Source organism: Aethalodelphis obliquidens, unplaced genomic scaffold (genome assembly GCF_003676395.1).
Source record: "Aethalodelphis obliquidens isolate GAN/ISIS:26980383/991018 unplaced genomic scaffold, ASM367639v1 scaffold26, whole genome shotgun sequence".
NCBI lineage: Eukaryota > Metazoa > Chordata > Mammalia > Artiodactyla > Delphinidae > Aethalodelphis > Aethalodelphis obliquidens.
Window position 1 is genome coordinate 3,792,886 of NW_020837970.1, and position 26,842 is coordinate 3,819,727.

The 26,842-nt window shown below is 38.3% G+C and overlaps 1 protein-coding gene and 1 pseudogene across 2 annotated transcripts in view; one reads left to right on the forward strand and one right to left on the reverse strand.

The window, feature by feature from the left end:
• TEX9 (testis expressed 9) overlaps positions 1 to 26,842 on the forward strand; it is a 217,420-nt gene that overhangs the window by 95,327 nt on the left and 95,251 nt on the right. Inside the window, exon 4 of one of the 2 annotated variants that reach the window (XM_027123098.1) lies at positions 4,393 to 4,431. The exons of the other annotated variant lie outside the window; for it this stretch is intronic. Within the exon in view, the coding sequence (XP_026978899.1) occupies positions 4,393 to 4,431 (39 nt within the window). The remainder of the gene's footprint in view (positions 1 to 4,392; positions 4,432 to 26,842) is intronic. 2 annotated transcript variants of the gene reach the window in all.
• Positions 13,908 to 13,961, reverse strand: LOC113629390 (uncharacterized; annotated as a pseudogene).

The following is a 26,842-nucleotide window of genomic DNA, read 5'->3' on the forward strand; positions in this document are numbered from 1 at the left end:
AAACCCAATCCCACTATATAATTCATGGGTCAGAGTTCCCAGTGGGTGTGAATGATTAGTGGGTGTGAAATGGTCAAATAAGAATACACCAGGGCTGCAGTAACCAGGCTGGAAGTTGGACATTAGCACTTAAACCCTCCTGTCCCAGGGCACACTCAAAACACAAATGTGGCAAACCAGAGTCAAGGGCAGAGCACAGAATGCTCAAGTAAAGAAGCAACTGCTTTATGCATTCATCTGTCAGTGGACATTTAGGTTGTTTCCATGTCTTGGCTATTGTGAATAATGCTGCTGTGAACTTAGGGGTACATGTATCTTTTTGAATTACAGTTTTATCTGGATATCTGCCCAGGAGTGGGATTGCTGGATCATATGGCAACTCTGTTTTTAGTTTTTTGAGGAACCTCCATACTGTTTTCCATAGCAGCTGCATCAATTTACATTCCCACAAACAGTGTAGAGGGTACCTGTTTCTCCACACCCTCCCTAGCATTTACTATTTGTGGACTTTTTGATCATGGCCATTCTGACTGGTGTGAGATGATACCTCATTGTAGTTTTGATTTGCATTTCTCTGATAATTAGCGATGTTAAACATCTTTTCATGTGTCTGTTGTCTATCTGTATGTCTTCTTTGGAGAAATGTCTATTTAGTTCTGCCCATTTTTTGACTGGATTTTTTGTTTTTTTGATATTGAGCTGATGAGCTGTTTGTTATTTTAGAAATTAATCCCTTGCTATTTTTTAATCGAGTTTTTTTTTGGATGTTGAGTTGTATGAGCTGTTTATATATGTTGGATATTAACCCCTTATGAGTCATATCATTTGCAAATATCTTCTCCCATTCAGTAGGCTGTCTTTTTGTTTTGTTGATGGTTTCCTTTGCTGTGCAAAAGCTTTTAAGTTTAATGAGGTCCCATTTATTTATTTTTGCTTTTATTTACTTTACTTTAGGACATGGACTCAAAAAAATATTGCTGTGATTTATGTCAAAGGGTATTCTGCCTATGTTTTCCTCTAGGAGTTTTATAGTATCCAGTCTTACATTTAGGTCTTTAATCCATTTTGAGTTTATTTTTGTATATGGGGCTAGAGAATGTTCTAATTTCATTGTTTTACATGTAGTCCAGTTTTCCCAGCACCACTTATTGAAGAGACTGTCTTTTCTCCATTGTATATTCTTGCCTCCTTTGTCACAGATTAATTGACCATAAGTGCGAGGGTTTATTTCTGGGCTCTCTATCCTGTTCCATTGATCTATGTGTCTGTTTTTGTGCCAGTACCATACTGTTTTTATTACTGTAGCTTTGTAGCATAGACTGAAATCAAGGAGCGTGATTCCTCCAGCTCTGTTCTTCTTTCTCAAAATTGTTCTGACTATTTGGGGTCTTTTGTGTTTCCATACAAATTTTAAAATTATTTGTTCTAGTTCTGTGTAAAATGCCTTTGTTACTTTGATAGGGATTGCACTGAATTTGTAGATTGCATTGGGTAGTATGGTCATTTTAACAATAATGATTTTATTAATTTTGTCTTTTAACCTTCCTACTACCTTTCTAAGTGGTTGCTCTACTGCCTTCACTGTATGTTGGCCTTTACCAATGAGATTTTTCCTTTTGTAATTTTCATATTTCTAGTTGTGATCTTTTCTTTTCCACTTAGAGAAGTCCCTTTAACTTTTCTTGGAAAGCCAGTTTAGTGCTGCTGAACTCTTTTAAGGTTTGTTTGTCTGTAAAACTCTTTATCTCTCTTTCGAATCTGAATGATAGCCATGCCATGTAGAGTATTCTTTGTTATAGGTTTTTTCCTTTCATCACTTTGAATATATTGTACCACTCCCTTTTAGTCTGCAAAGTTTCTTTTGAAAAGTCAGCTTATAGTTATGTAACTTGTTGCTTTTCTCTTGCTGCTTTTAATAGTTTCTCTTTATCTTTTTTTAATATAAATTTATTTATTTATTTTTAATTTTTGGCTGCATTGGGTCTTTGTTGCTGCGTGCGGGCTTTTCTAGTTGCACTGAGTGGGGGCTACTCTTCGATGCAGTATGTGGGCTTCTCATTGCAGTGGCTTCTCTTATTGAGAAGCACGGGTGCGCAGGCTTCAGTAGTTGTGGCACACAGGCTCAGTAGTTGTGGCACACAGGCTTAGTTGCTCTGCGGCATGTGGGATCTTCCCGGACCAGGGCTTGAACCCGCGTCCCCTGCATTGGCAGGTGGATTCTTAACCACTGCTCCACCAGGGAAGTCCCTCTTTATCTTTTTGATATTTTAATTATAATGTATCTTGTTGTAGTCCTCTTTAGGTTCATCTTGTTTGGGACTCTTTGTGATTCTTGAGCCTGGATGTCTGTTTCCTGTCTCAGGTTAGGGAATTTTTCAGCCATTATTCTTCAAATAAGTTCTTGCCTCTTTTTTCTCTCTTCTCCTTCTGGGGCCCCTATAATTCAAATGTTAGTATGCTTGATGTTGTCCCAGAGGTTTCTTAAATGACCCTCATTTTTTAAATTCTTTTTTATTTTTTTCTATTCAATTTGGGTGATTTCCACTACTCTGTCTTCCAGTTTGCTGATCTGTTCTTCTGTATCATGTATTCTACTGTTGATTCCGTCTGGTGGGTTTTTTGTTGTTGTTGTTTGCTTGTTTTTGCCATATCATGGATCTTAGTTCCCCAACTAGGGATCAAACCTGCGCCCCCTGCAGTGGAAGCACAGAGTCCTAACCACAGGACTGCCAGGGAATTCCCTCTAGTGTATTTTTAAATTTTAGTTATTATATTCTTAAGCTCTGTTTGGTTCTTCTTTATGTTTTCTAATTTTTTGTTAAGATTCTCACTGTGTTCATAGAGGCAGTAATTTGAAAGGAGCCTAGTCAGACCCACCTGCTGATCTTGAAGGGCCTCCTGGTGAGGCAGGAGGCAACTAGGACTCCCACTGGGAATATAGGCACTGGCAGCAGCCATTTTGGGGAGCTCCTTCTATCATGAGGTCACTGGTGCTGGCAAGCGCCATACTGGAATCTTTCTTCTAGTGCATTAGCACCAGGAACTGACCCGTCCACCAGTGGACCAGCAGCAGTTCCAAGAACTCCCAGGCCACACAGCCATCTGTGCAGGGACCTAGCCCTTCCCACACATGGGCTGGCAGCCACCACGTGAGGCAGGACATGACATCCAATCAGGCTGGGGACTAGTCCCTCCTATCAGTGCACCCACAGTACTCAGCCCTGCCACAGCCTGGGTAGAGGGCATCCCTAGAGCATATAGCTCTGGTGACCAGAGGCAAGTATGCTGCTGGGCTCCATAGAATGTCTCATAGATAGTTCCTCTGTAAATAGTTGTAATTTGTGTATGTCCATGGGAGTAGGTGAACTCAGGGTCTTCCTACTCCACCATCATGGCCACCAAGCCTTCTCTAGACTGTTGCTTTAACAAGTTTATATCTTTCTGAAGGATACAAAGATATATCTGCCTTTCCATGTGTAGGCATATTATAGGCCACTGACACAGTAGAAATAGTATATGGGAGTATGTAACTTGCTCCATCAAAATTCCCTTATGCAGTAGTAAGTAGAACCTTGAGTACTGATATATCTCAACACTTGTGCTAATGGTATAAGAAAGAGGATAGGTGTGGAGGTAGAGGAAGGTAATATATGAACAGAGTCCTGAATGAACTGAGAAAGTGAACCATGTCAAACTCTAAGGAAGAGTGTTCTAGTCAGAGGGAACAACAAGTGCAAAAGAGGTGGACACATGCTTTAGTTTTGAGGATCAGCAAGAATGCCAGTGTGGAGAGAGAGGAGTAGGCAAAAGTTAGGGGAGCAGGCAGATCATGTGAAGTCTGATAGGCTTTCATAAGAATGAGTTTCAGTTTAAGTATGGCAGGAAGCCACTGAGAGTAAGCAAGGGAATTATCTGATCTGATTTGCATTTTTAAAAGCTCACCATGGTTGCTATATGGAGAATGAATATTTGGGGGCAAGTATGGAATCAAGAAAGACATTGCAACTGTACAGAAGTGGTGGCAGGGTGGAAGGAGTTTAGTATGGAAGGAGTGAATGAGACGGAAAACTTTGTTCTGTTTCCTGGCCAGAACCCCATCTCTGGTTCATCATTGCAATAATATTCTTAATATTATTTTAGGATTCCTTATTCTCCTGGGCCTTAAATAGACATTGTAGTACATGTAGAAATGCTTCTAGGTAACTTGAATGCTAGTTACAGTTGGAGTCTAAGAATTCTTTTAACGTTTTATTGAAGTATAGTTGATTTACAAGGCTTCAGGTGTATAGCAAAGTTATTCAGTTATATATATATATATATATATATATATATATATATATATATATACATTTTTAATATATATATTCATTTTCACTTTCTTTTCCATTATAGATTATTACAAGATAATGAATATAGTTCCTGTGCTATACAGTAGGTCCTTGTTGTTTATCTGTTTTACATATGGTAATGTTCAACTGTTAATCCCAAATCCCTTATTTATTCCCCCCCCCACTTCCCTTTTCCCTTGGGTAACCATAAATTTGTTTTCTATGTCTGTGAGTCTATTTCTGCTTTGTAAATAAATTTCTTTGTATCATTTTTTTAGATTCCACGTATAAGTGATATCATATGATATTTGTCTTTCTCTGTCTGACTTACTTCACTTAATATGATCATTTCTAGGTCCATCCATGTTGCTGCAGATGGCACTATTTCATCCTTTTTTATGGCTGAGTAATATTCCATTGTATGGATATATATATATATATATATATATATATATATACACCACATCTTCTTTATCCATTCAGCTGTTGATGGACATTTAGGTTGCTTCTATGTCTTGGCTATTGTAAATAGTGCTGCTGTGAACACTGAGGTGCATGTATCATTTAGAATTAGAGTTTTCTTATTTTCCAGATATATGCCCAGGAGTGGGGTTGCTGGCTCATATGGTAACTTTATTTTTAGTTTTTTAAGGAACCTCCATACTGTTCTCCATAGTGGCTTCACCAGTTTACATTCCCACCAACAGTGTAGGAGGGTTCCCTTCTCTCCACACCCTCTCCAGCATTTATTATTTGTAGACTTCTTGATGATGGTCATTCTGACTGGTGTGAGGTGATACCTCATTGTAGTTCTGATTTGCATTTCTCTAATAATTAGTGATTTTGAGTATCTTTTCATGTGCCTGCTGGCTGTCTATATGTCTTCTTCGGAGAAATGTCCATTAGGTCTTCTGATCATTTTTTGATTGGGTTGCTTGTTTTTTTTTGATATTAAGCTGTATAAGCTGTTTGTATATTTTGGAAATTAATCCCTTGTCGGATGCATCTTTTGCAAATATTTTCTCACAGTCCATAGGTTGTCTTTTCATTTTGTCTATGGTTTACTTTGCTGTGCAAAAACTTATAAGTTTAATTAGGTCCCATTTGTTTATTTTTGCTTTTGTTTTCATTACCCTAGGAGACAGATCCCAAAAAAGTATTGCTGCGATTTATGTCAAAGAGTGTTCTGCCTATGTTTTTCTCTAAGAGTTTTATAGTATCCAGTCTTACACTTAGGTCTTTAATTGATTTTGAGTTTATTTTTGTATATGGGGTTAGAGAATATTCTAATTTCATTCTTTTACATGTAGCTGTCCAGTTTTCCCAGTACCACTTATTGAAGAGACTGTCTTTTCTCCATTGTATATTCTTGCCTCCTTTGTCACAGATTAATTGACCATAAGTGCGAGGGTTTACTACTGGGCTCTCTATCCTGTTCCATTGATCTATGTGTCTGTTTTTGTGCTAGTACAACACTGTTTTGATGACTGTAGCTTTGTAGTATAGTCTGAAGTCAGAGAGCATGATTCCTCCAGCTCTGTTCTTCTTTCTCAAGATTGTTCTGGCTATTTGGGGTCTTTTGTGTTTCCAAACAAATTTAAAATTTTTTTGTTCCAGTTCTTTGAAAAATGCCATTGGTAATTTGATAGGGATTGCATTGAATTTGTAGATTGCATTGGGTAGTATGGTCATTTTAACAATATTGATTCTTCCAGTCCAACAACATGGTTTATTTTTCCATCTGTTTGTGTCATCTTTAATTTCTTTCATCAGCATCTTATAGTTGAGTACAGGTCTTTTGGCTCCTTAGGTAGGTTTATTACTATATATTTTATTCTTTTTGATGAGATGATAAATGGATTATTGACTAAGTTTTTTTTGTGGATCCAAGACACCTGACTGTATAATTTTCTCTAGCAGTGTTCAGAAGCCCAGGTGTATAATGAAGGCAGATGGTTAAATTAATCTAGAGTCAAGGTTTTGCTAGACATGTCTGGGGGATGAACAAAGGGGCCAAAATAATATTACCACAATTCTCACTAAATGTTAATATGTTAATCCACTACATATTACAAGAGAATATTACATGGTAATATTACATGGTAAAGAGAGGTAAAGAGAATATTACATGGTAAAGAATATTACATGGTAAAGAATATTACATGGTGAAGGAATATTACCTTACCTATCAAGGTAGGTAAGAGGACAGTAAGAGGAATGGTAAAGAGAGGATGGGAGAAGGAGGGGGAAAAGAAAGAATGTCAAAAGGTACTGTCTAACAAAATAAATTATGAATGGTACAACTTCAGGTTTTTTTAGGAGAGTAATCCTTCCTGGAATTCCTCACATCATGTTACATATCTGTAATTTACTTTATTTTTTTCTTTTTAAGAACTTTTTATTATTTTCAGATTGATCTTTTTAAATCAACATAATAGCATCTCAACTTTCACTAAAGATACAAGTAAAAGAATTTTTTCAAGTCCCTCCCTACTTCCTGAAAATATTTCTTTTGCTGGGTGTTATTTGTGCTGAATGTTCAGATTGGTTCTTCAGTCCCTCTCTTTGAATCGCTAAGTCTTTTCACAATATCAGCATCTTTTCACCATTTACTCATGCTTTTTTTTTTAACTTTTTATTTACATTGGAGTAGAGCCGATTAACAACGTTGTGATAGTTCAGGTGCACAGCAAAGGGACTCAGCTGTACATATGCATGTATCCATTCTCCCCCAAACTCCCCTCCCATCTAGGCTGCCACATAACATTGAGCAGAGTTCCCTGTGCTGTACAGTAGGTCCTTGTTGGTTATCCATTTTAAATATAGCAGTGTACATGTCAATCCCCAACTGCCTGACTATCCCTTCCTCCCTTCCTTCCCCCGTGGCAACCATAAGTTCATTCTTTAAATCTGTGAGTCTGTTTCGTTTTGTAAATAAGTTCATTTGTATCATTTCTTTTTTAACTTCCTCATATAAGGGATGTCATACGATATTTCTCTTTCTCTGTCTGACTTACTTCACTCAGTATGACAATCTCTAGGTCCATCCATGTTGCTGCAAATGGCACTATTTCATTCCTTTTAGTGGCTGAGTAATATTCCATTGTATATATATATATATACACCACATCTTCTTTATCAGTTCCTCTGTCGATGGACATTTAGGTTGCTTCCATGTCTTGGCTATTGTAAACAGTGCTGCAATTAACATTGAGGTGCATGTATCCTTTTGGGCCATGTTTTTCTCTGAATATATGCCCAGGAATGGATTTCGGGGTCATATGGTAGCTCTATTTTTAGTTTTTTAAGGAACTTCCATACTGTTCTCCATAGTAGTTGTACTGATCTACATTCCCACCAACAGTGTAGGAGGGTTCCCTTTTCTCCACACCCACTCCAGCATTTATCGTTTGTGGATTTTTTGACGATAGCCATTTTGACTGGTGTGAGGTGATATCTCACTGTAGTTTTTTTTGGGGGGGGGTGGTTCGCAGGCCTCTCACTGTTGTGGCCTCTCCCGTTGTGGAGCACAGGCTCCAGATGCGCAGGCTCAGCGGCCATGACTCATGGGCCTAGCCGCTCCACGGCATGTGGGATCTTCCTGGACCGGGACACGAACCCGTGTCCCCTGCATCGGCAGGTGGACTCTCAACCACTGCGCCACGAGGGAAGCCCTCACTGTAGTTTTGATTTGCATTTCTCTAATAATTGGTGAGGTTGAACATCTTTTCATGTGTTTCTTGGCCATCTGTATGTCTTCTTTGGAGAAACGTGTATTTAGGTCTTCTGCCCATTTTTTGATTGGGTTGTTTGTTTTGATGATATTAAGCCTCATGAGCTGTTTGTAAATTTTGGAGACCAATCCCTTGTTGGTCACATCATTTGCAAATAGTTTCTCCCAGTCTGTGGGTTGTCTTTTAGTTTTGTTTATGGTTTCCTTTGCTGTGCAAAAGCTTTTGAGTTTAATTAGGTCCCAGTTGTTTATTTTTATTTTTATTTCCATTATTCTGGGAGACAGAATGAAAAAGATATTGCTGTGATTTATGTCACAGAGTGTTCTGCCTATGTTTTACTCTAAGACTTTTATAGTCTCCAGTCTTACATTAAGGTCTCTAACCCATTTCAACTTTATTTTTGTGCATGGTGTTAAAGAATGATCTAATTTCATTTTTTTACATGTAACTGTCCAGTTTTCCCAGCAACATCTGTTGAAGAGACTGTATTTCCACCATTGTGTAGTCTTGCCTCCTTTGTCATAGATTAATTGGCCATAGGTGCATGGGTTTATTTCTCGGCTTTCTATCCTGTTACATTGGTCTATATTTCTGTTTTTGTGCCATTACCATACTGTTCTGATGACTACAGCTTTGTAGTATAGTCTGAAGTCAGGGAGCCTGACTCCTCCAGGTCTGTTTTTCTTTCTCAAGATTGCTTTGGGTATTCAGGGTCTTTTGTGTCTCCATACAAATTATAAGACTTTTTTTGTTCTACTGTGAAAAATGCCATTGGTATTTTGATAGAGATTGCATTGAATCTGTAGATTGCCTTGGGTAGTGTAGTAATTTTGACAATATTGATTCTTCCAATCCATTAACATGGTATATATTTCCATCTGTTAGTGTCTTCTTTGATTTCTTTCTCCAGCATCTTATACTTCTTGGAGTGCAGGTCTCTTGTCTCTTTAGATAGGTTTATTCCTAGGTATTTTATTCTTTCTGATGCAGTGGTAAATGAGATTGCTTCTTGAATTTATTTCTGATCTTTTTTTTTTTTTGCGGTACGTGGGCCTCTCACTGTTGTGGCCTCTCGCGTTGCAGAGCACAGGCTCTGGACGCGCAGGCTCAGTGGCCATGTCTCACGGGCCCAGCCGCTCCGCAGCATGTGGGATCTTCCCGGACTGGGGCACGAACCCGTGTCCCCTGGATCGGCAGGTGGACTCTCAACCACTGCACCACCAGGGAAGCCCCAAACTGACCACTTCTTGATGGTCTCTGGCTTACATATTTCAAATGCCGGAAAATTGTATGAAACTAGACCTATTTCATGGTCTGACTAAAGTCAGTGTTAATAATGTCAATTTTTAAATTAACATTTTTGGATCCACATTTTATGATTTATCCAGACTCCTAAATCTTTTTCCACTTCTATGTTTTGTGAATGTGTATTTACCATTTGTACCAAGTGCTACAGTGATCCCTTATCTCACATTTGAAGGTCTAGGAATGAATATATGGTTCCAAATAATCCAGTACTCCTAGTATCATTAGTAAGAAATCATAAATGATTCCCAGATATCCACATAGTTTGATTAATTAGGCTCAGAATTAGAGACTCTCCAAGTTGAGAGGGATGTTAAAGATCCTTCCAGCCAACTGCCCCCGTCAAGAGTCAGCCAGGTTCCGCTCACAGTCTGGCACTTGTCACTGACAAAAATGCTCTTTTTCCAGAGACAGTTTATTCCAGTTTGAAGCAGCTTTAACTGCCAGACAGTTCTTATTTAAATAGAAATTCTTCTCCTTGTGACTTCCACTAGGCTCTTTTTCTATGGTTTCTTTAGTATCATGATGAATACATCAATTTTTCTTTTACTTATTAGCCCTTTAAATATTTGAAAGTAGTTTTCATGCCTCCATCACAGCTTTAAAACAAACACTTATAGACAAATATCTTTATTGAAGAACACAGAAAGAACTCTGTGTTCTTTAACTTTTCTTTAACTTTCCTTCTGTTTATGTATTTTTACATCTGACTTATAAAACATCATATATAAAATGTTTTTTAAACTTTAATTAAATTTTTACATAAATCATCTGAGCTTTAGTAGAAGTATTTGAAAATTACAGATAGATATCTTCGTATGAGTATGCCTAGAAACAGATGAAACAAGGATTTGAGTGTAAGCAGATTATTTCGGAAATGCAGAGTACTTATGGGAATGGAGGAGTAATATAACGAAGAGAATCCAACCAGTGAAGGGTGTGTTATTAAGCCAGATATGACAGTGGGCTACTAAAGAGAAATCTCATGGAGAAATCCTGAGAAATGCTGTAAAAAAATGCCTCAGAATGAGGTCACCTCAAGGGTGAGCTACTACCTCAGCATTTTCAGCCTGCTGCCAGACAAGCTGTCTTCCACAGTTCTGGAATAAAAAGCTGTCAGACACAGAGGAAGCATTAGAAGTTGGCTGCAGTACTACATGGGACACTGGCAGCATCTGTGATAATAATCAAAATAATTATAACTATAATTATTAATGAATAAAATTTTGATGTAATTCTATTCAGAATTTTTCTATATATATATATATTTATATGACTATAAGTTATCATAAATAAGGTAATTCTGGACTTCCGTGGTGGCACAGTGGTTAAGAATACACCTGCCGGGGCTTCCTTGGTGGCACAGTGGTTCAGAATCCACCTGCCAATGCAGGGGACATGGGTTCGAGCCCTGGTCTGGGAAGATCCCACATGCTGCGGAGCAACTGGGCCCATGAGCCACAATTAACTGAGCCTGCGCGTCTGGAGCCTGTGCTCCGCAACAACAGAGGCCGCGATAGTGAGAAGCCTGTGCACCATGATGAAGAGTGGCCCCCGCTTGCCACAACTAGAGAAAGCCCATGCACAGAAACGAAGACCCAACACAGCCATAAATAAATAAATTTATTAAAAAAACAAACAAACAAAAAAAGAATACACCTGCCAGTGCAGGGGACACGGGAAAGATCCCTGGTCTGGGAAGGTCCCACATGCCGCAGAGCAACTTAAACCCGTGTGCCACAACTACTGAGCCTGCACTCTAGAGCCTCGAGCCACAACTACTGAAGCCCACGTGCCCTAGAGCCCACGCACCCCAACCACTGAGCCCATGCACCACAACTACTGAAGCCTGCACGCTCTAGGGCCCATGTGCTGCAACTACTGAGCCCGTGTGCTGCAACTACTGAAGCCTGTGCACCTAGAGCCTGTGCTCTGCAACAAGAGAAGCCACCGCAACGAGAAGCCTGTGCACTGCAACGAAGAGTAGTCCCCACTCGCCTCAACTAGAGAAAGCCCACAAACAGCAACGAAGACCCAACACAGACAAAAAAAATAATAATAAGGTATTCTACAATATTAACTTGCAGCCTGCTTTGACACTTAGTAATACCATACATCATATCTTTCTGTCAATAAATATAAATCTACTCATATCATCACTAATTATGATATACTGTACCATGACTTATTAAACTAATTCTCTAGTTGGACACTTAGATTGACTCCAGGTTTTTGCTGTTCTTCAGGGAGATGCTTTATTTCAGTCTCATTTGAACATTGAATTTATACTTGGTTCAGTTGCCGCTCAACTATATGTTTATTATGATAATGTGCTTAAAAGATATAAACAGTGTGGGAAAGAACGCTGTGTATTCAAATGCCAGTGATTCATACTTGCTTTGCAGTTTAGGAATATTACTTAATTCAGATAAATTTGAGTTCAAAACACTGTATTATGTCTTGTGATTATATCACAAGATACAGCCATTTAGGTTACAGAGATTCAACTTCATGTGTTTCACTTAACACCACTACCACAACTTAGGATCCATTTCTTTATATTTATGAAGATTAATTTGGATTCGAGCTGAGTACCACGAGTTCAGAGCCATCACGGCTTCCCGTGTGTGGTTATATAGTTGGAGTACTTTCTTTTCTCCTCAGAACCTTGTTGTCTGTTAGTTTATAGCAGTGCTAAATTATGCATCATATCCTCATGATCTCAACTTGTTCAGTGGGTATGATATTAAGTTAGGTTTTCTGAGAAACAGATTGAGATGGAGATGTGCATGTGGGAGGTTTATAGGAGTGTAGTCTCAGAAACATTCTGAGAAACATAACTTCATCTGGAGACAGTTTATCCTGGGTTCTGTTTACTCTTTTTTTTTTCCTGGAGAAATTTACAACAGGGTTAGTAGGAAAAATTCCAAATCCTAACATTGCATTTGATCTTGAAACTCATCATGTCTCTCCTTTTCCACAGATCCTATATCTCCTTAACATTTAACTAGCCCTTCTGCTGGGCTAGGTGGCTTGTCTGGTGGGGCTATCCAGACTCCCTTCTTTGAGGGATCTAAGTTCTGAGTTACCATGTCTGTCTTAGGTTGTGGACGCTTAGGCTTTGTCCATTTGCTATGAAAATTGCCTAGGGAAGTTATCAAGGGGCATTCCAGTGGACCAGCTAAGTGCAGAATAGGCTTCCTTCCCCTGCATCGTGTAACACAATGCTACCTCATCCAAGTCAGTTACCCCGCCAGTACAGGGACTCTTTTCCTTGACAGCCAGCCTCTTGGCACAAGGAATCCAAAATGAGCAGGCAGTAGCCTCATAGTAAAGTTTAATGACTCTTATTACCGTGTTCCTATTTGGAAGCATTTCCCCTATGCAAACTAGAACCTCTAGGCCTGCAGAGCATGAAGTTGCAGTGACAGAAATCACTTGGGGCGCTAGTAGAGAAAGCTACTCCTACTTCCACAACCTGGGTTCCCCTGTTTGGAAAATATCCCCATACAATGGCTACTGATTTGTGTGAACCCTATCCTGAAGAATCATGCCCATGCATACATGATGCTGTGCTTTCGTAAGTCTGTTCTACTTCTCTATCAGGCCTGCAGGTTTGGAGGGATACAGTATGTGATAGGACCAGTGACTCTCATGGTTCTGGGTCCACCACCACATCTCTTTTGTAAAAATGCTCACTTCATCTGAGACAGTGATCCTGTGTATAGTGGTGTTGTCTGAGGCACTTTGGGCAGGAAAATTAAACCCATTCCTGAAATAGATCTTAATATTAATTTGGAGGGGATGTCTCAGCAAGCCCCAGACCTTAAAAACTTCACTCACATGGGTAGGCCTGAATTTTCATAGGGTTTGTCTCCTATACTCTGGAGTGCATGTGCCGTATCAAGGTATACAGAGTACTTGCCAGTTTCTTAGGCAGTAAGTTCAACTAACATGAAATCTCTAATGTCATAGAACAGTGTGGTGTTCCATGGGAAGTCCAGATGGTCCAGGTATTTTCCACTATGTTTTTTTGTTTGTTTGTTTGTTTGTTTTGTTTTTTTTGTGGTACGCGGGCCTCTCACTGTTGTGACCTCTCCCGCCGTGGAGCACAGGCTCCGGATGCGCAGGCCCAGCGGCCATGGCTCACGGGTCCAGCCACTCTGCAGCATGTGGGATCCTCCCGGACCGGGGCAGGAACCCATGACCCCTGCATCAGCAGGCGGACTCTCAACCACTGCACCACCAGGGAAGCCCTCCACTATGTTTTAATGGAGAGTTAACCCTGGAGCAAGACCATTAATGTATACTATTGTCCATTCCACGTAAAAGCAAAGTGCTTAATCTCCTCCTGCTTCTAGGTATTGAAAACACATATTTAAGATTAATAGCCACATACCACTTATTAAGGGCTGTGGTAATCTACTATAACAATGATATCACATCCATTACAGTAGCTACAATTAGGATTACTGCGTAGTTAAATTCGAGATATTATCCTCCTTTTATTTTAGAGGCCAGACAGGGCAGTTACAGATGAATAAAATGGGTACCTTCAAGGGGAGTGCTAACCTTCTCTCCTTTAATACAACACTACCCACTGGCATTTTTCACAGAACTAGAACAAAAAATTTCACAATTTGTATGGAAACACAAAAGACCCCGAATAGCCAAAGCAATCTTGAGAAAGAAAAACAGAGCTGGAGAAATCAGGCTCCCTGACTTCAGACTATACTACAAAGCTACACTAATCAAGACAGTATGGTACTGGCACAAGAACAGACACATAGATCAATGGAACAGGATAGAAAGCCCAGAGATAAACCACGCACATATGGTCACCTTATCTTTGATAAAGGAGGCAAGAATATACAGTGGAGAAAAGTCAGCCTCTTCAATAAGTGGTGCTGGGAAAACTGGACAGCTACATGTAAAAGAATGAAATTAGAACACTCCCTAACACCATACACAAAAATAAACTCAAAATGGATTAAAGACCTAAATGTAAGGCCAGACACCATCAAACTCTTAGAGGAAAATATAGACAGAGCACTCTATGACATAAATCACAGCAAGATCCTTTTTGACCCACCTCCTAGAGAAATGGAAATAAAAACAAAAGTAAACAAATGGGACCTAATGAAACCTAAAAGCTGTTGCACAGCAAAGGAAACCATAAACAAGACGAAAAGACAACCCTCAGAATGGGAGAAAATATTTGCAAATGAAGCAACTGATAAAGGATTAATCTCCAAAACATACAAGCAACTCATGCAGCTCAATATCAAAAAAACAAACAACCCAATCCAAAACTGGGCAGAAGACCTAAATAGACATTTCTCCAAAGAAGATATACAGATTGCCAACAAACGCATGAAAGAATGCTCAACATCATTAACCATTAGAGAAATGCAAATCAAAACTACAATGAGATATCATCTCACACCCATCAGAATGGTCATCATCAAAAAATCTACAAACAATAAATGCTGGAGAGGGTGTGGAGAAAAGGTAACCCTCTTGCACTGTTGGTGGGAATGTAAATTGATATAGCCACTATGGAGAACAGTATGGAGGTTCCTTAAAAAACTAAAAATAGAACTACCATGTGACCCAGTAATCCCACTACTGGGCATATACCCTGAGAAAACTATAATTCAAAAAGAGTCATGTACCAAAATGTTCATTGCAGCTCTATTTACAATAGCCAGGACATGGAAGCAAACTAAGTGTCCATCAACAGATGAATGGATAAAGGCAATGTGGCATATATATACAATGGAATATTACTCAGCCATAAAAAGGAACAAAACTGAGTTATTGGTAGTGAGGTGGATGGACCTAGAGACTGTCATACAGAGTGAAGTAAGTCAGAAAGAGAAAAACAAATACTGTATGCTAACACATAAATATGGAATCTAAAAAAAAAAAAAAGAAAAGAAAATGGTCAGAAGAACCTAGGGGCAAGACAGGAATAAAGATGCAGACCTACTAGAGAATGGACTTGAGGATATGGGGAGGGGGAAGGGTAATCTGGGACAAAGTGAGAGAGTGGCATGGACATATATACACTACCAAACGTAAAATAGACAGCTAGTGGGAAGCAGCCGCATAGCACAGGGAGATCAGCTAGGTGCTTTGTGACCACCTAGAGGGGTGGGATAGGGAGGGTGGGAGGGAGGGAGACGCAAAAGGGAAGAGATATGGGAACATATGTATAACTGATTGACTTTGTTATACAGCAGAAACTGACACACCATTGTAAAGCAATTATACTCTAATAAAGATGTTTAAAACAAAAAAAACAAAACAACAAAAAATGGGTACCTTCAAACTTTCATCATTTATGTCTTTGAAGATGGTACTAATCTCTGCTGTTCCCACTAGAGCAGTATTGTTTTTGATTTTACAGTCTTCCAAGGATGGGGAGGGCAATATCAGGGGTTTCCGCTTGGCCTTTTCTATTATAATGGTTTTTCTTTTATAGGTCAGGAAACCAATGTGAGGGTTCTGCCAGTTGCTGAGAATGTCCACTCCAATTATGTATTTAGATACCAGGGAAATGACCCTTAGATCATTTTATATTTATTTTTATTCTTGGAACAAATGGAGGCACTATGAGATGGACTTAGACCAAGATTCCATTTTTTATCTGACTTCCTTACTCTAACAGAACTCTATTCCTTAGTCTAACAGAGGTGTTGTGATAACGTTTTGGGCCATGGAGTATTCAACTCTGTTCATTCAGACCTTACATCCAACATCCCTCAGAAACTTGTATGTGTTCCCTTTCCTCAGTTTATAATTACCTGAGAAAAGTCTTTGTGGGGGAGGACTGGGGAATCACTGTGGTACACATTTGCTGTTGTATTGCAGTGTCCTTCTTCAAGGGATCTGGCCTCCCTAATTGATGGGTTCTGAGTCTGAGAACTGTCTTAGATCTGGAAACTAGGCAAGGGATTTTTTCTTCCTACTGGGGCAGCTGACCCCAATCTTTTGCTGATCCAGTAATATATGTCCCTGATTGATTGTTTATAGTGAGTAATACTTTGTTGGATACCTATCTAGCTCCTGGATACATCATGTTCTATAAATTACTGTGGGTTGGGCTTCCCTAGTTGCCTTGCTACCCAAGAGAATAATTACACCCACCTTGCTTCTGACAGTTAGGTGCTGCCACCTGGCCTCTACTATTCCAGGATTATACCATCACTATTAGGGAGGCTAGTTGTGTTACAAAATTTCTTACTGTCAGCTTCTTCTTACAGAGAACAGGCACTACTGAGCATCTCCCTGCTGCTGCAGCCCGTCCTCACCATTGCATTTTTGTATTGCTTTGGTAAACAGCATGTCTTCAGGGCCATACCAGGCAATATAATTAGCTGTTGAATTTTCCACTTCATTTAACATAGGCCATTGCTTTTTCAAAGCTTCTAAGAACCATCCCAGAAACTTACTAGAACTGGATGTCCAGATCCTTGCCAGGGTGTTAATTCCAATGTTATAGGAGAGTGCCTCTATATCAACAGACTCTTCTTCAGTCCGCTTTATATTCTGTTCCCTGTGATTCAGCATCCTCAGGATCTACTTCCTTGTATATGGTCCCGGTTTTTGGTCACTGCGTGTTATTGAGATGCTACAGCTCATTTGTTGCTCATTTCTCTTCTGCCTTAGCAAACCCGACACTACCGAATTATGTTGAGATTTTACTCTAGTTATTGATCTGGACATAAGTTGGAGGCAGATCCCTAGAAGGGTAAGCATTGTTTTGTAAGTCACCTGTCTATTTGAAACATCTGCATATTCTTCAAGCAGAGCAGTGCTCATCTTCTAACAAGAATGAATGGGGCATATCTGTAGGCTCAGAGGGTTCAGATATACCAGGGGTTCAAAGTTCTGAGCTGGATCTACCCAGAATCCTTAACTCAAGTCTCAGGGTCTCATTCTTTCCATATCAGGGCCCTGATTTTGGCATAGGAAACTTTCTAGGGTTGAAAATGCAATATTTTCTAAAATTCTGCTACTCTTAAGATGAGGTCCTCAGCCAATGATGACTTCTTTAAGTGCTACCTAATAGGATCTTTAGTATTCACACTTTGCTTTGAATTGATGACTAGTCATCTTTAGCCTATCATTTTCTTTTTTCACTTCAAAACATTGATGGTGTTCAGCAACAACTAGGCGATTCCACAATCTTTGTAATTACTACTTCTCCGGTACCTCTCAAATGCCAGAGATATTGAACAAGCCAGTGCATCTTCTTCCAGATCATATCCCAATTAGCCACAATTGGGAAGCCTTAATGATTTTACTGCTTCAGGATACCAGGACTACCAATACTCTACCTACCCACAGGGGTGAGGTCCTCATTGGCAGCTGGCCAGCAAGTGATTCAGCTCGTGAATACCATCCTTAGAGTCCACTTCCTAGCCCATTCCTAACACATTCTGAGGCTCTGTAGGAGCAGAAGCTGAGACAAGGATTCAGATGCAGGGGATTTGTTGAGGGAGTGTACTTCCAGAAGAAACTTAAAAGAGATAGAAGTGCAGTGCTCTGGTGTATTTTAAATGGTTTCTTTTCCTCTCCCCCTGAAGAAAGACCAAGGGGATTTCTCTCCACTATATACTGTGGGAATCTGGTCAGACAACTAGAGGTAAATCTCACAGTATGTGGGTACCCTCCATGACTGAATTTCTTTGGAGTTTTTAACTCTCAGTTAACTCTGTACTGAGCCTCCAGCAATTCGTCAATTACTGTTCTGTTTTTCCTACCCAGGCACTGGTTCCTGTGGCATTTGCAATTGTGAGTTTCTGCTCTGCTATGTACTTAACAATACAAATGATGAAGCATTTTTACTGAGGGGGCAGAGATTTCAGCATTTTCTAAAGAAAACGTACACCTAAAATTGTGCTCTTCCGTGGCTATTTGGGATAATCATGTGGAAAATCATTATAAATGATGCATGTTTAATCAAGGGGCCACCAGAATCCTGTGTCTTTTAGGTTACCTTGGAGGAAACCTGAACCCATTCTGAAAACCAACCAGCGATCAGTACTAAAATAGCATATAAGTCCTGTGGAAACGTTTTGAACAACTATCATGAGTACAAAACAATCTAAAAGATTTGAATTTCAACACAATCACTGTTTATAAATGTGTATTTTAAATCATATGTTAATAAAGAACAGTTTCTTCTAACATCAAAAAAGAGTAGACCATTTAATTTTGACTCTTTAATGGAATTAAAAAAATAGAAGAAATATAGCTCAGTTTTACAAATGTAGCCTTTAGGACATTAAATAGATTAGATTTCTATGGATACAATAACATAGAAGTTCATGGCAAAGTTTTCAAATGTAATAAAATCTATTGGATTTTTCTATAATAAATACGAGTTTAAAAAAAAAGAGGGATAGAAGCAAGCAGGATAGGGAAGGGGAAAGAGCATGCAATGATGAGGTCGCAGGTTAAGTCTGACTTAAGAATGGGGCTGGGTCCTCTGGAATATAAATCACACTGACAGTTTTCCCAACTTGAGGCAAGAGAGCCAAGCTTTTAGACTTTTAGGTCGGTCATTTACTAACACCCCAGCCACTAACCTATGCACCTGGAATGCTTCTTTTGTACTTTGAGCAATAAGTAGAAATTTGGAAAAATTTTTTTAAAAGTGGTCTCATGCTGTTTACTTTCTTCCAAGATTTCCTGGTTAATTTTATTGGGGAGTAATAACAAAAACCAAAAGTGTGGAGTCCCATAGCTCAAGCTATGATATTTGAGCAGGAAAATAACAATAAAAATTATTATTATTTTAAGAATTGATGTAAAATGTGAGTGTGAAAGGAAGTGAGAATATGCAAAAGAAAAATTAATATAAAGTATTTAAAAAGATAATCATAATTATAAAAATGTTCACTTTAATAGGAAATCTTTAATGTTAATTCTAGGTACACAGGAGAGTTACTGATAGGCAAAAATGCTGATAATTTTAGAGGCAGAGGTGGAAAAGATAGTTCTTTTTTAAAAAAGTTATGCGTTCATATTGATCTTCCCAATTTATCATATATGCTGATACCCAACTTTTTTATCAACTATGTTTTTTTTGGCAAGTGAGGTTTTCTATTACACTGACATAGATTTAATTCCATGCCAAGCCCTGTGCTGAAGCCCAGAGTCTAGAATTTTAAAAGTTTAAACATGAACTTTCAACTCAGTACTAAAATACCACTCTTTCCCATTTTCTTGGTGCTATTATTGGTGGTCACTACTCTTGTGACCCCGTAAGAATAATAGCTAATAATATGCAAGGAACTCTTCTAACACTTCATATTATTGCTGTCACATTTTACAGTAACCTTATGAAATAGGAAGTATTGTTATCCTCATTTTTCAGTTTAGAAAACTAAGGCTCAGAGAGGTTAAGTGTAATTGTCGCATAGCTAGTAAACAAATGAGCCACATGACCACCTCTGCTCATTTTAGAAAATGAATTTCATGGTAGCTGGTTTTAAAAACTAAAAATGTTAAGAATAATTTTCTTTTCTGTGGTTGTCTGTTTTACTTGAGACAACAATCTTCCATCTACCCATCTGTGGTCAAGGAAGGAAGTAGGGGCAAATATTATGGTTCAGAACATTCAGTATTTTATTAAAGAGAAAGAAAAGAAGCTCTGTGTGCTGGAGAAAAGTTGGTGTTGCGATTAGGGGTGGCAGAAATAAACACACCTAAACACTGGTCCAGTGCAATGAGTTCCTAAAGAGATAGTAAATTACTTTTTAAAAAACCTCTGTATAAGAAAAATAAGCAAGAGTTTACATTGGACTGAAATACTCTGCTCAGGGACAAATGTGGCTTTCTTAAGGATTTGGGGGTATGTCATAGTTAAATAATTCAGAAACAATTAAATATAATTATTTCACCTGGTTATGTAAGGAACTGACAAATGTGTTCTGTTTTCCCATCCTTTAATATTCCTTTCCAGTGACAAGCTAATCACCTCTGTTTCCTTCTTCATCTGTCTAATTTCCTCCTTCAAGCAGAATGTGTAGCAGTATGCAGTTCTAAGGAGCAGAAGTGAGAAAACATCTCCTTTCTTTTTAAGAGTTTTTAAAAGTTTTTTTTAAAGAAAAATTTTTTCTTTATTCCTCTATTCAACTCAGTGGTGCAAAAAGGGATACAAATACTTTTTAGAATTTGTGGAGGTACAAAATACTTTTCTACTGTAGTTTGGAGTCTCTGTGCTTGAGGTCTCTGCCACTGGCTCAGATACTTTGCTGTGTTATTCTAAAATAAATGTGAAGTTTCAGAGCTGGAGTACAGGAAGTCTTGCTGTAGTGATGATCAGGTACTATCATCATTCCTCACTCCACTTAGGCTCTGATTCAAACAAAACACCTGGTCTAGGAAAAGTATAAAACAGTAGCAGCCTGGAGAGCTACCCAAAGATGCCTAAGGGGACATATCAGTTGTGGTCCCAAAAATGTCATGATTTCTTGATTCATTTCATTAGGCCTTGAGCTTGCATTGGTCCTTAAAAGGTCCCTAACTAAAGTGAAAATATTTGTGGGAGGAGTAACAGTTTAGAAGATAGTCAATTAACTGATAGCTTGCTGTGGCCAAGACCAGGCAAGAATATGCCATATAATGAGTGTTTAAAGAGTCTGTAGCATGTGTGGCGGTGGAGTTGGTAAGATGGAAGAAGGGCAACTGTAAAACATTTCCATAGCTTGATTGAAGGTCACTGTTTCAGGAGACCCTTGTCAATTTTCCCTTCATAGGCTATCAAACCCCAGACACTTAGGATACAATGTTTTCCCTGTCTCTTGAGAAAAAGATGAAAATAATTTGTGGCTATTAACCATGTTTTGTAGGTCTTGCCCAGATTTTGTGCACCTTTCTATGAAAGATACATTTCACATTATAGCAATCATGGATCCAAAGTAACTTTGTTTGAAATTTATGCCAGGTTTCTGTTTATTGTCTCCAGTTAAGGACAAAGAAAGATCTGCCTAATAAACTGTCTCAAATGAGATAATGGAGTTATGATAGGATACCATCATTATTGAACATTTCAGCCCAAACAGCAATTATAAGAAGGTTAGAACTCCATCCTCCTTTGAAGAACATATCTGTTGTAGGCAAAATCCTCTGGATTTGCCCCCAAAATGTCAGAGTGTGTAGTTTCACTTGAACATAAAAAAATTATTTTACAAGCAGAGGACTAAGACTGCACAAGGGTTGGACTGCAGCCAGTGTGGTGGTATTTGCATGTTGTGTAATATTGTTTTGAATGGAGAAAAATGAAAGGACGGCAGAATAATCCTTGACTGATCTCTAGGTTTTTAGCTAGTCAAAATATCAGGCCTAGCTAGAGGTTATTAACTCTAGATTCAGCAAATGTCTTAAGCAGTCAGACTTAGCAGTTGCCAAAATATTGAGCTCAAAAAATTTCTGGCTTCATAAAATCATTTAAAAATGTAGTCACAAAGATTGAGTTATGTGTAAAAGAGAGAACTGCTGTTTTATCTGGCACTGTGTATTTCTTTAATCATTCAAAATGTTATTTAAACTAAAATACCAAGCTGAGGTATACAATATGCTTCCTCTTGATTTCTCTAAATCCTAGTGCCTAATTTTGTTAAGGAGGCACTTTAGACACTGTTGTCATTCTCCTTAGTACTTGAGATGAGTGGGAGAGGATGCATGATAAGTACATAATGAAGCTCTTGGTGTGAAGGTATCCATCCCTGTAAGTGAGCTTAAAGCTATTATAAGGTGAACAAGATTGAAAAAGAAGCGACTTCGATACTTTGGGGAATTAACTTCATTCAGGGGAGTTAGCTTGTGCAGGTTTAAAAGGACTCCCAGACAGAAGTAGGTTGGAAAGTGTTGAGTGATGAGGTGTTAGGTGTGAGGTGCAGGCAGAGATGTTAATTGCTGCATTTCTATTTCAAGCTCTGCCATGTGTCTTCCATTAGTATAAACCTATTTAAATTATTTACTTCTCTTGACAATGCAGTGGCTGATGGCACTTCTTGTTTATTATCTCTGTTGTTTTCAGTATTCTTACTGTAATATGATGCTTTTATATCAGGTTACTGAATAGCAGGAAACATGTTTGCCATCACATCAGAAATATATTACTTTGAAATTTAAAAATAAGCTTTTCATACACAAAATTTTAGTTACTCCACCCAAACTCTGAAATAAGATAGTCAGTTAATAAAGACTAAGCTCTGTAACATAATTTCACACTAGATGAGAGTGCTTGAAAACTACATTTCTAAATATCTTTGAATTATTTTTCCCTCTCCATCTTCTCTCCAATTCAGCTCATTGTCTAAACTACCTAAGGTAAGTTCTTTCATATTCTTATACAAAACTGATAAATATTTGGATCCTTGTAATATAGGGCCTAATGCTTGGGTGCCTGACCTGCTCACAGCCCCTTTCTGAACAAATAGACCAGTAGCAGCCCTTAAGCATAGGTGGCCATGCTCAGGTTTATAGGATCTCAACACCATAACCACAGTTGATTAGACCCAAAGGTAGCAAATGACCTGGCAAGCAGATGAGTGAGCCTATTGTGAGAGCTTTGGCCAAGAGTGGTGCCCAGGTGCCCCGTAACTGGCCAATACCAACAAAGACTTCTCTTGGAGAGTTTGAATGAGACACTTGTTTTGAAAGGGTTATTTCACTGTTCTTGCCCGGAGCAGTAGCAATAAAGACAGTGACTGAGTCGTGGAGCACTAGAATGGGGAGCAATGAAAGTCTACTGTTGTCTGTATGAGGAAGTAAGTAGATTGCTAAAGTTCTGTTGTTTCCTTAATGACACCCCAGTTCTCCATGGCCTGGCTATATGGCTTTTGAGACGATTTCCTTTTCTTCCAGTGACCTCCTCCTGTATATCCACAATAGAGACTCATTAATTGAAATAACATGAGAGTGTTCCGTACAATCCTAAAAAGCCCAGATCAGTACTTCTCAAATTTTAACATGCATACAAATCTCCTGGGGATCTTGTTAAAATGCAGATTCTAATTCAGTAGCTGTGGGGTGTGGCCTGTGATTCTGCATTTTATAAGTTTCCAAGTAATACTGGTGCTGTTAATCCATGGTCATGGATTGCACTTTGAGTAACCAGGGTTTAGATAACACCTCCTCGATGGGCTACGTGCTAAATGATTGATTGATCTAAAGTTCCTACTAGGAAGTAACATCTATAAAGATTATTTTAGTCTTCAACAACAGAATTTTAGCACTGGAGAAATCATCTACTTCAATGCTGTCTTATCTATTCAGGCATATGGTATATGAGAAATACCATAGAATGGGATTGTGTATAAACAACAGAAATTTATTTCTCACAGCTGTGGAGGCTGGAATTCTGAGATGAGGGTGCTAGCATGGTTGGGTTCTTGAGAAGCCCTCTTCTAGGTTGCAGGCTGCTGACTTATTATATTCTTACATGGCAGAGAGCAGAGAGAGAAAGCGAGCTCTCTGGTGACTCTTACAAGGGCACTAATCCTGTTCAAGAGGGTTCCACCCTCATGACCTCATGTAATCCTAATTACCTACCAAGGCTCCACCTCCTTATACCATCACATTAGGGAGTGGGGTTTTAACATGAATTTTGGGAGGACAAAAATGTTTGGTTCATAACAAATGTCTCAACCAATGCCAGAATCTTTTTCTACTGTATCCATGATGTGTGGTCTCATTCAGCCTCTGAGTGAATGCTTATTAGTGATGAAGAATACACTACCCTACAAGACTTTCTATTCTACTGGCAGACAACTCTGGTTATGAGGCCTGTCAAAGGCAGGGCCTAACTACAGTGAAGCCTACTCTAAATGTGCAAAACCTATGAATTAGAGTATTTTAAAATAATTATATTTACTACCTATTGATTGTCATGACAACTCTACAATATGGGTTTCTCCATTTGACAAGTAGAAATTGAGGCTCAGGGTAGGTAAGTTACTTACCCAAGTTTGCACAGCTATTAGGTGGTGGAACCAGGAATCAAACCCAGATCGGAGTCTAAAGTGGGTGTTCTTTGCACAATACTATATTGTCTTTCAAAGTATAATTTTGTTTCTTTCAAATGCTTTAAATGTCTAATTACCAAAATAGTTTCTTAGCTGGGACCTCTGCACACAGAGGTCCTCTTCCTATTCATTTTATTTACTGCTGTTGGATGAATTTTCCTTAAAAATAAAAAAAATATATAGTACTTCTCCAAAGTTCAAGGAGCCTTCGACGTTTTCTCACTGTCCTTCACTCCTTATTACTCCCTGCTACCCAATGTTAACACTGTATGGGACATCCCAGTCTCCTCTTCCCTTCCCTCCAAATACAAATGATTCTTTTGTTTCCCAATGTTTGCCAAATGTTACATATTCTTTAAGGCCCAGGTCAAATCCTTCAAATGTATTTTTTCCTTCCCCGTGAAGTTTTTCCTTATTTCTCAAGACATTTAGGAGCTTTCCCTTCTTGAATTCCTATAACAACTATTACATGTTTTAGCCCTTTCTGAATCACAAATTCTATCATATTGTTGTCTTGACTTTTACATTTTTTCAGTCTCATTTCCTCCAACATCATTTAAACATTTTATAAACTGCTAACATATAGCTTTATATGTAATGGATTTTCCTACGCAGCCCAATTTATACCTTGGAAATAGCATGTATTTTATTTTTATACATTTTATAGTTGGCTACAGACAGAATGTCAGGACAGGATTGTTTTCTTAAACTTTGTACTTTTAACATGTCTAAGGGTTAAATTCTGATTTTGAAACACTTTAGAGAAAAATAAATTATTATAGTGGTTATAAAATTAAAGTATTACTCTAATTTAAAATTTTATCAAAAACAGTGGGGTTGGAGGTCATAAAAACCTGGCTTTTAACCCCAAAGTTACTGTTAATGACGCATGTAACCTTGAATGAATTTTTAAATCTCTCTAGATTTAAAAGGTTGATTTCCTAATGATTGAAAATGAAGGGCCTATGCCAAATACTGTACTCCTCTAAAATGTGATGATTCTATAGTATAATTTCATCTGAAACTTTAAAAATACTTTAAGTAGGTTGGGATTCCATTCTAGTTAATGTTAAGGATATCTTTGATGGTTACAATTACCAAGCTGTGTTTGCGTCATGCACATTTTGAGCTGAATTCTCATTAGCTACCCGCCCCCCAATAAACCTTTTCTGTTTCTAGTTTCTAGCTCCATATTATTGAATCAACTGCAAATGTTTATTCGTGTCACGCGCAAAGTGATGAATATTATTGGATAAAGGTCCGGAATTCACAACATCCTTTGAACTCCTGCTTGTTTTCACAATGTTTCCATAGCTAAATGCTCTGTTTTATACATTCTCATCACCCCAAAACATTATTTCAAAATACATGTGGTGACTACATAGAATTACAAACATTCCTAATTTTTTCCAAATATTTGCAGAATTGAATTATGAAAGACTAGTTTTGAATGGGCAAGTTCCATTTAAAGTGGAGGAAATCAAAAGCACTGTTTCAAAAGTTTATCAAAGAGTACTTCCTTATTCAAGAGAGGTATTGTGAGAGATGATACGTGCCCTCTATGACTTGACTGACAGCTGAGTCTTTTAGTCATTTTGTAGGTAACAAGTATTATCTGAAAGACACCAGAAGATTGGTATTATCAGGGCAGGACTTGAGGAGACCTCTGTCATTTGGGGGATGACAGATCAAAATATGGTACAGCTTTTCAACCAGGTCTAATAATTATTACACATAAACATTGGCATAGAGAAAATTTTGAATAATTAAAGCTAAGGCTCAGCTTTTGCTCAAAAAGGGCTATGGATTTTACACACTCTTTTCTGACCTCATCTGACATTAATTACACAATGTTTGAAGGTAGGGAACAGCTGCTGAAAATTACATAACAAAGAATAGTGTGTGTGAATGTGTCTTGTTTGCTGCCAGTTGTCAATCTTCTGGGGAAGAACATCCAGAACTCATCTCTCCCTCCCCAAATAGATTATTAAACATGCTTAGTTAGGGACAGTGGTGAGATGGAAAGAAATTTTTCTTGACTATTCATTTTATTCATTCAGTGTGACTCTTATAAAAGGTTGACTTTTTTTTAAATTGAAGAATAGTTGACTTACAATATTATATTAGTTTTAGGTGTACAACCTGTAGATTGATTCAGTATTTTCATAGATTATACTCCATTTAAAGTAATTACAAAATAACGGCTATATTTCTCTGTGCTGTACAATATCTCCTTGTTGCTTATTTATTTTATACATAGTATTTTGTGTCTCTTAATCCCATACCCCTCTCTCATCCCTCCCCCTTCCCTCTCCCCATTGGTAACTACCAGTTTGTTCTCTTTATCTGTGAGTCTGTTTCTGTTTTGTTATATACATTCGTTTTATTTTTAAATTCCATATATAAGTGATAACATACAATATTTGTC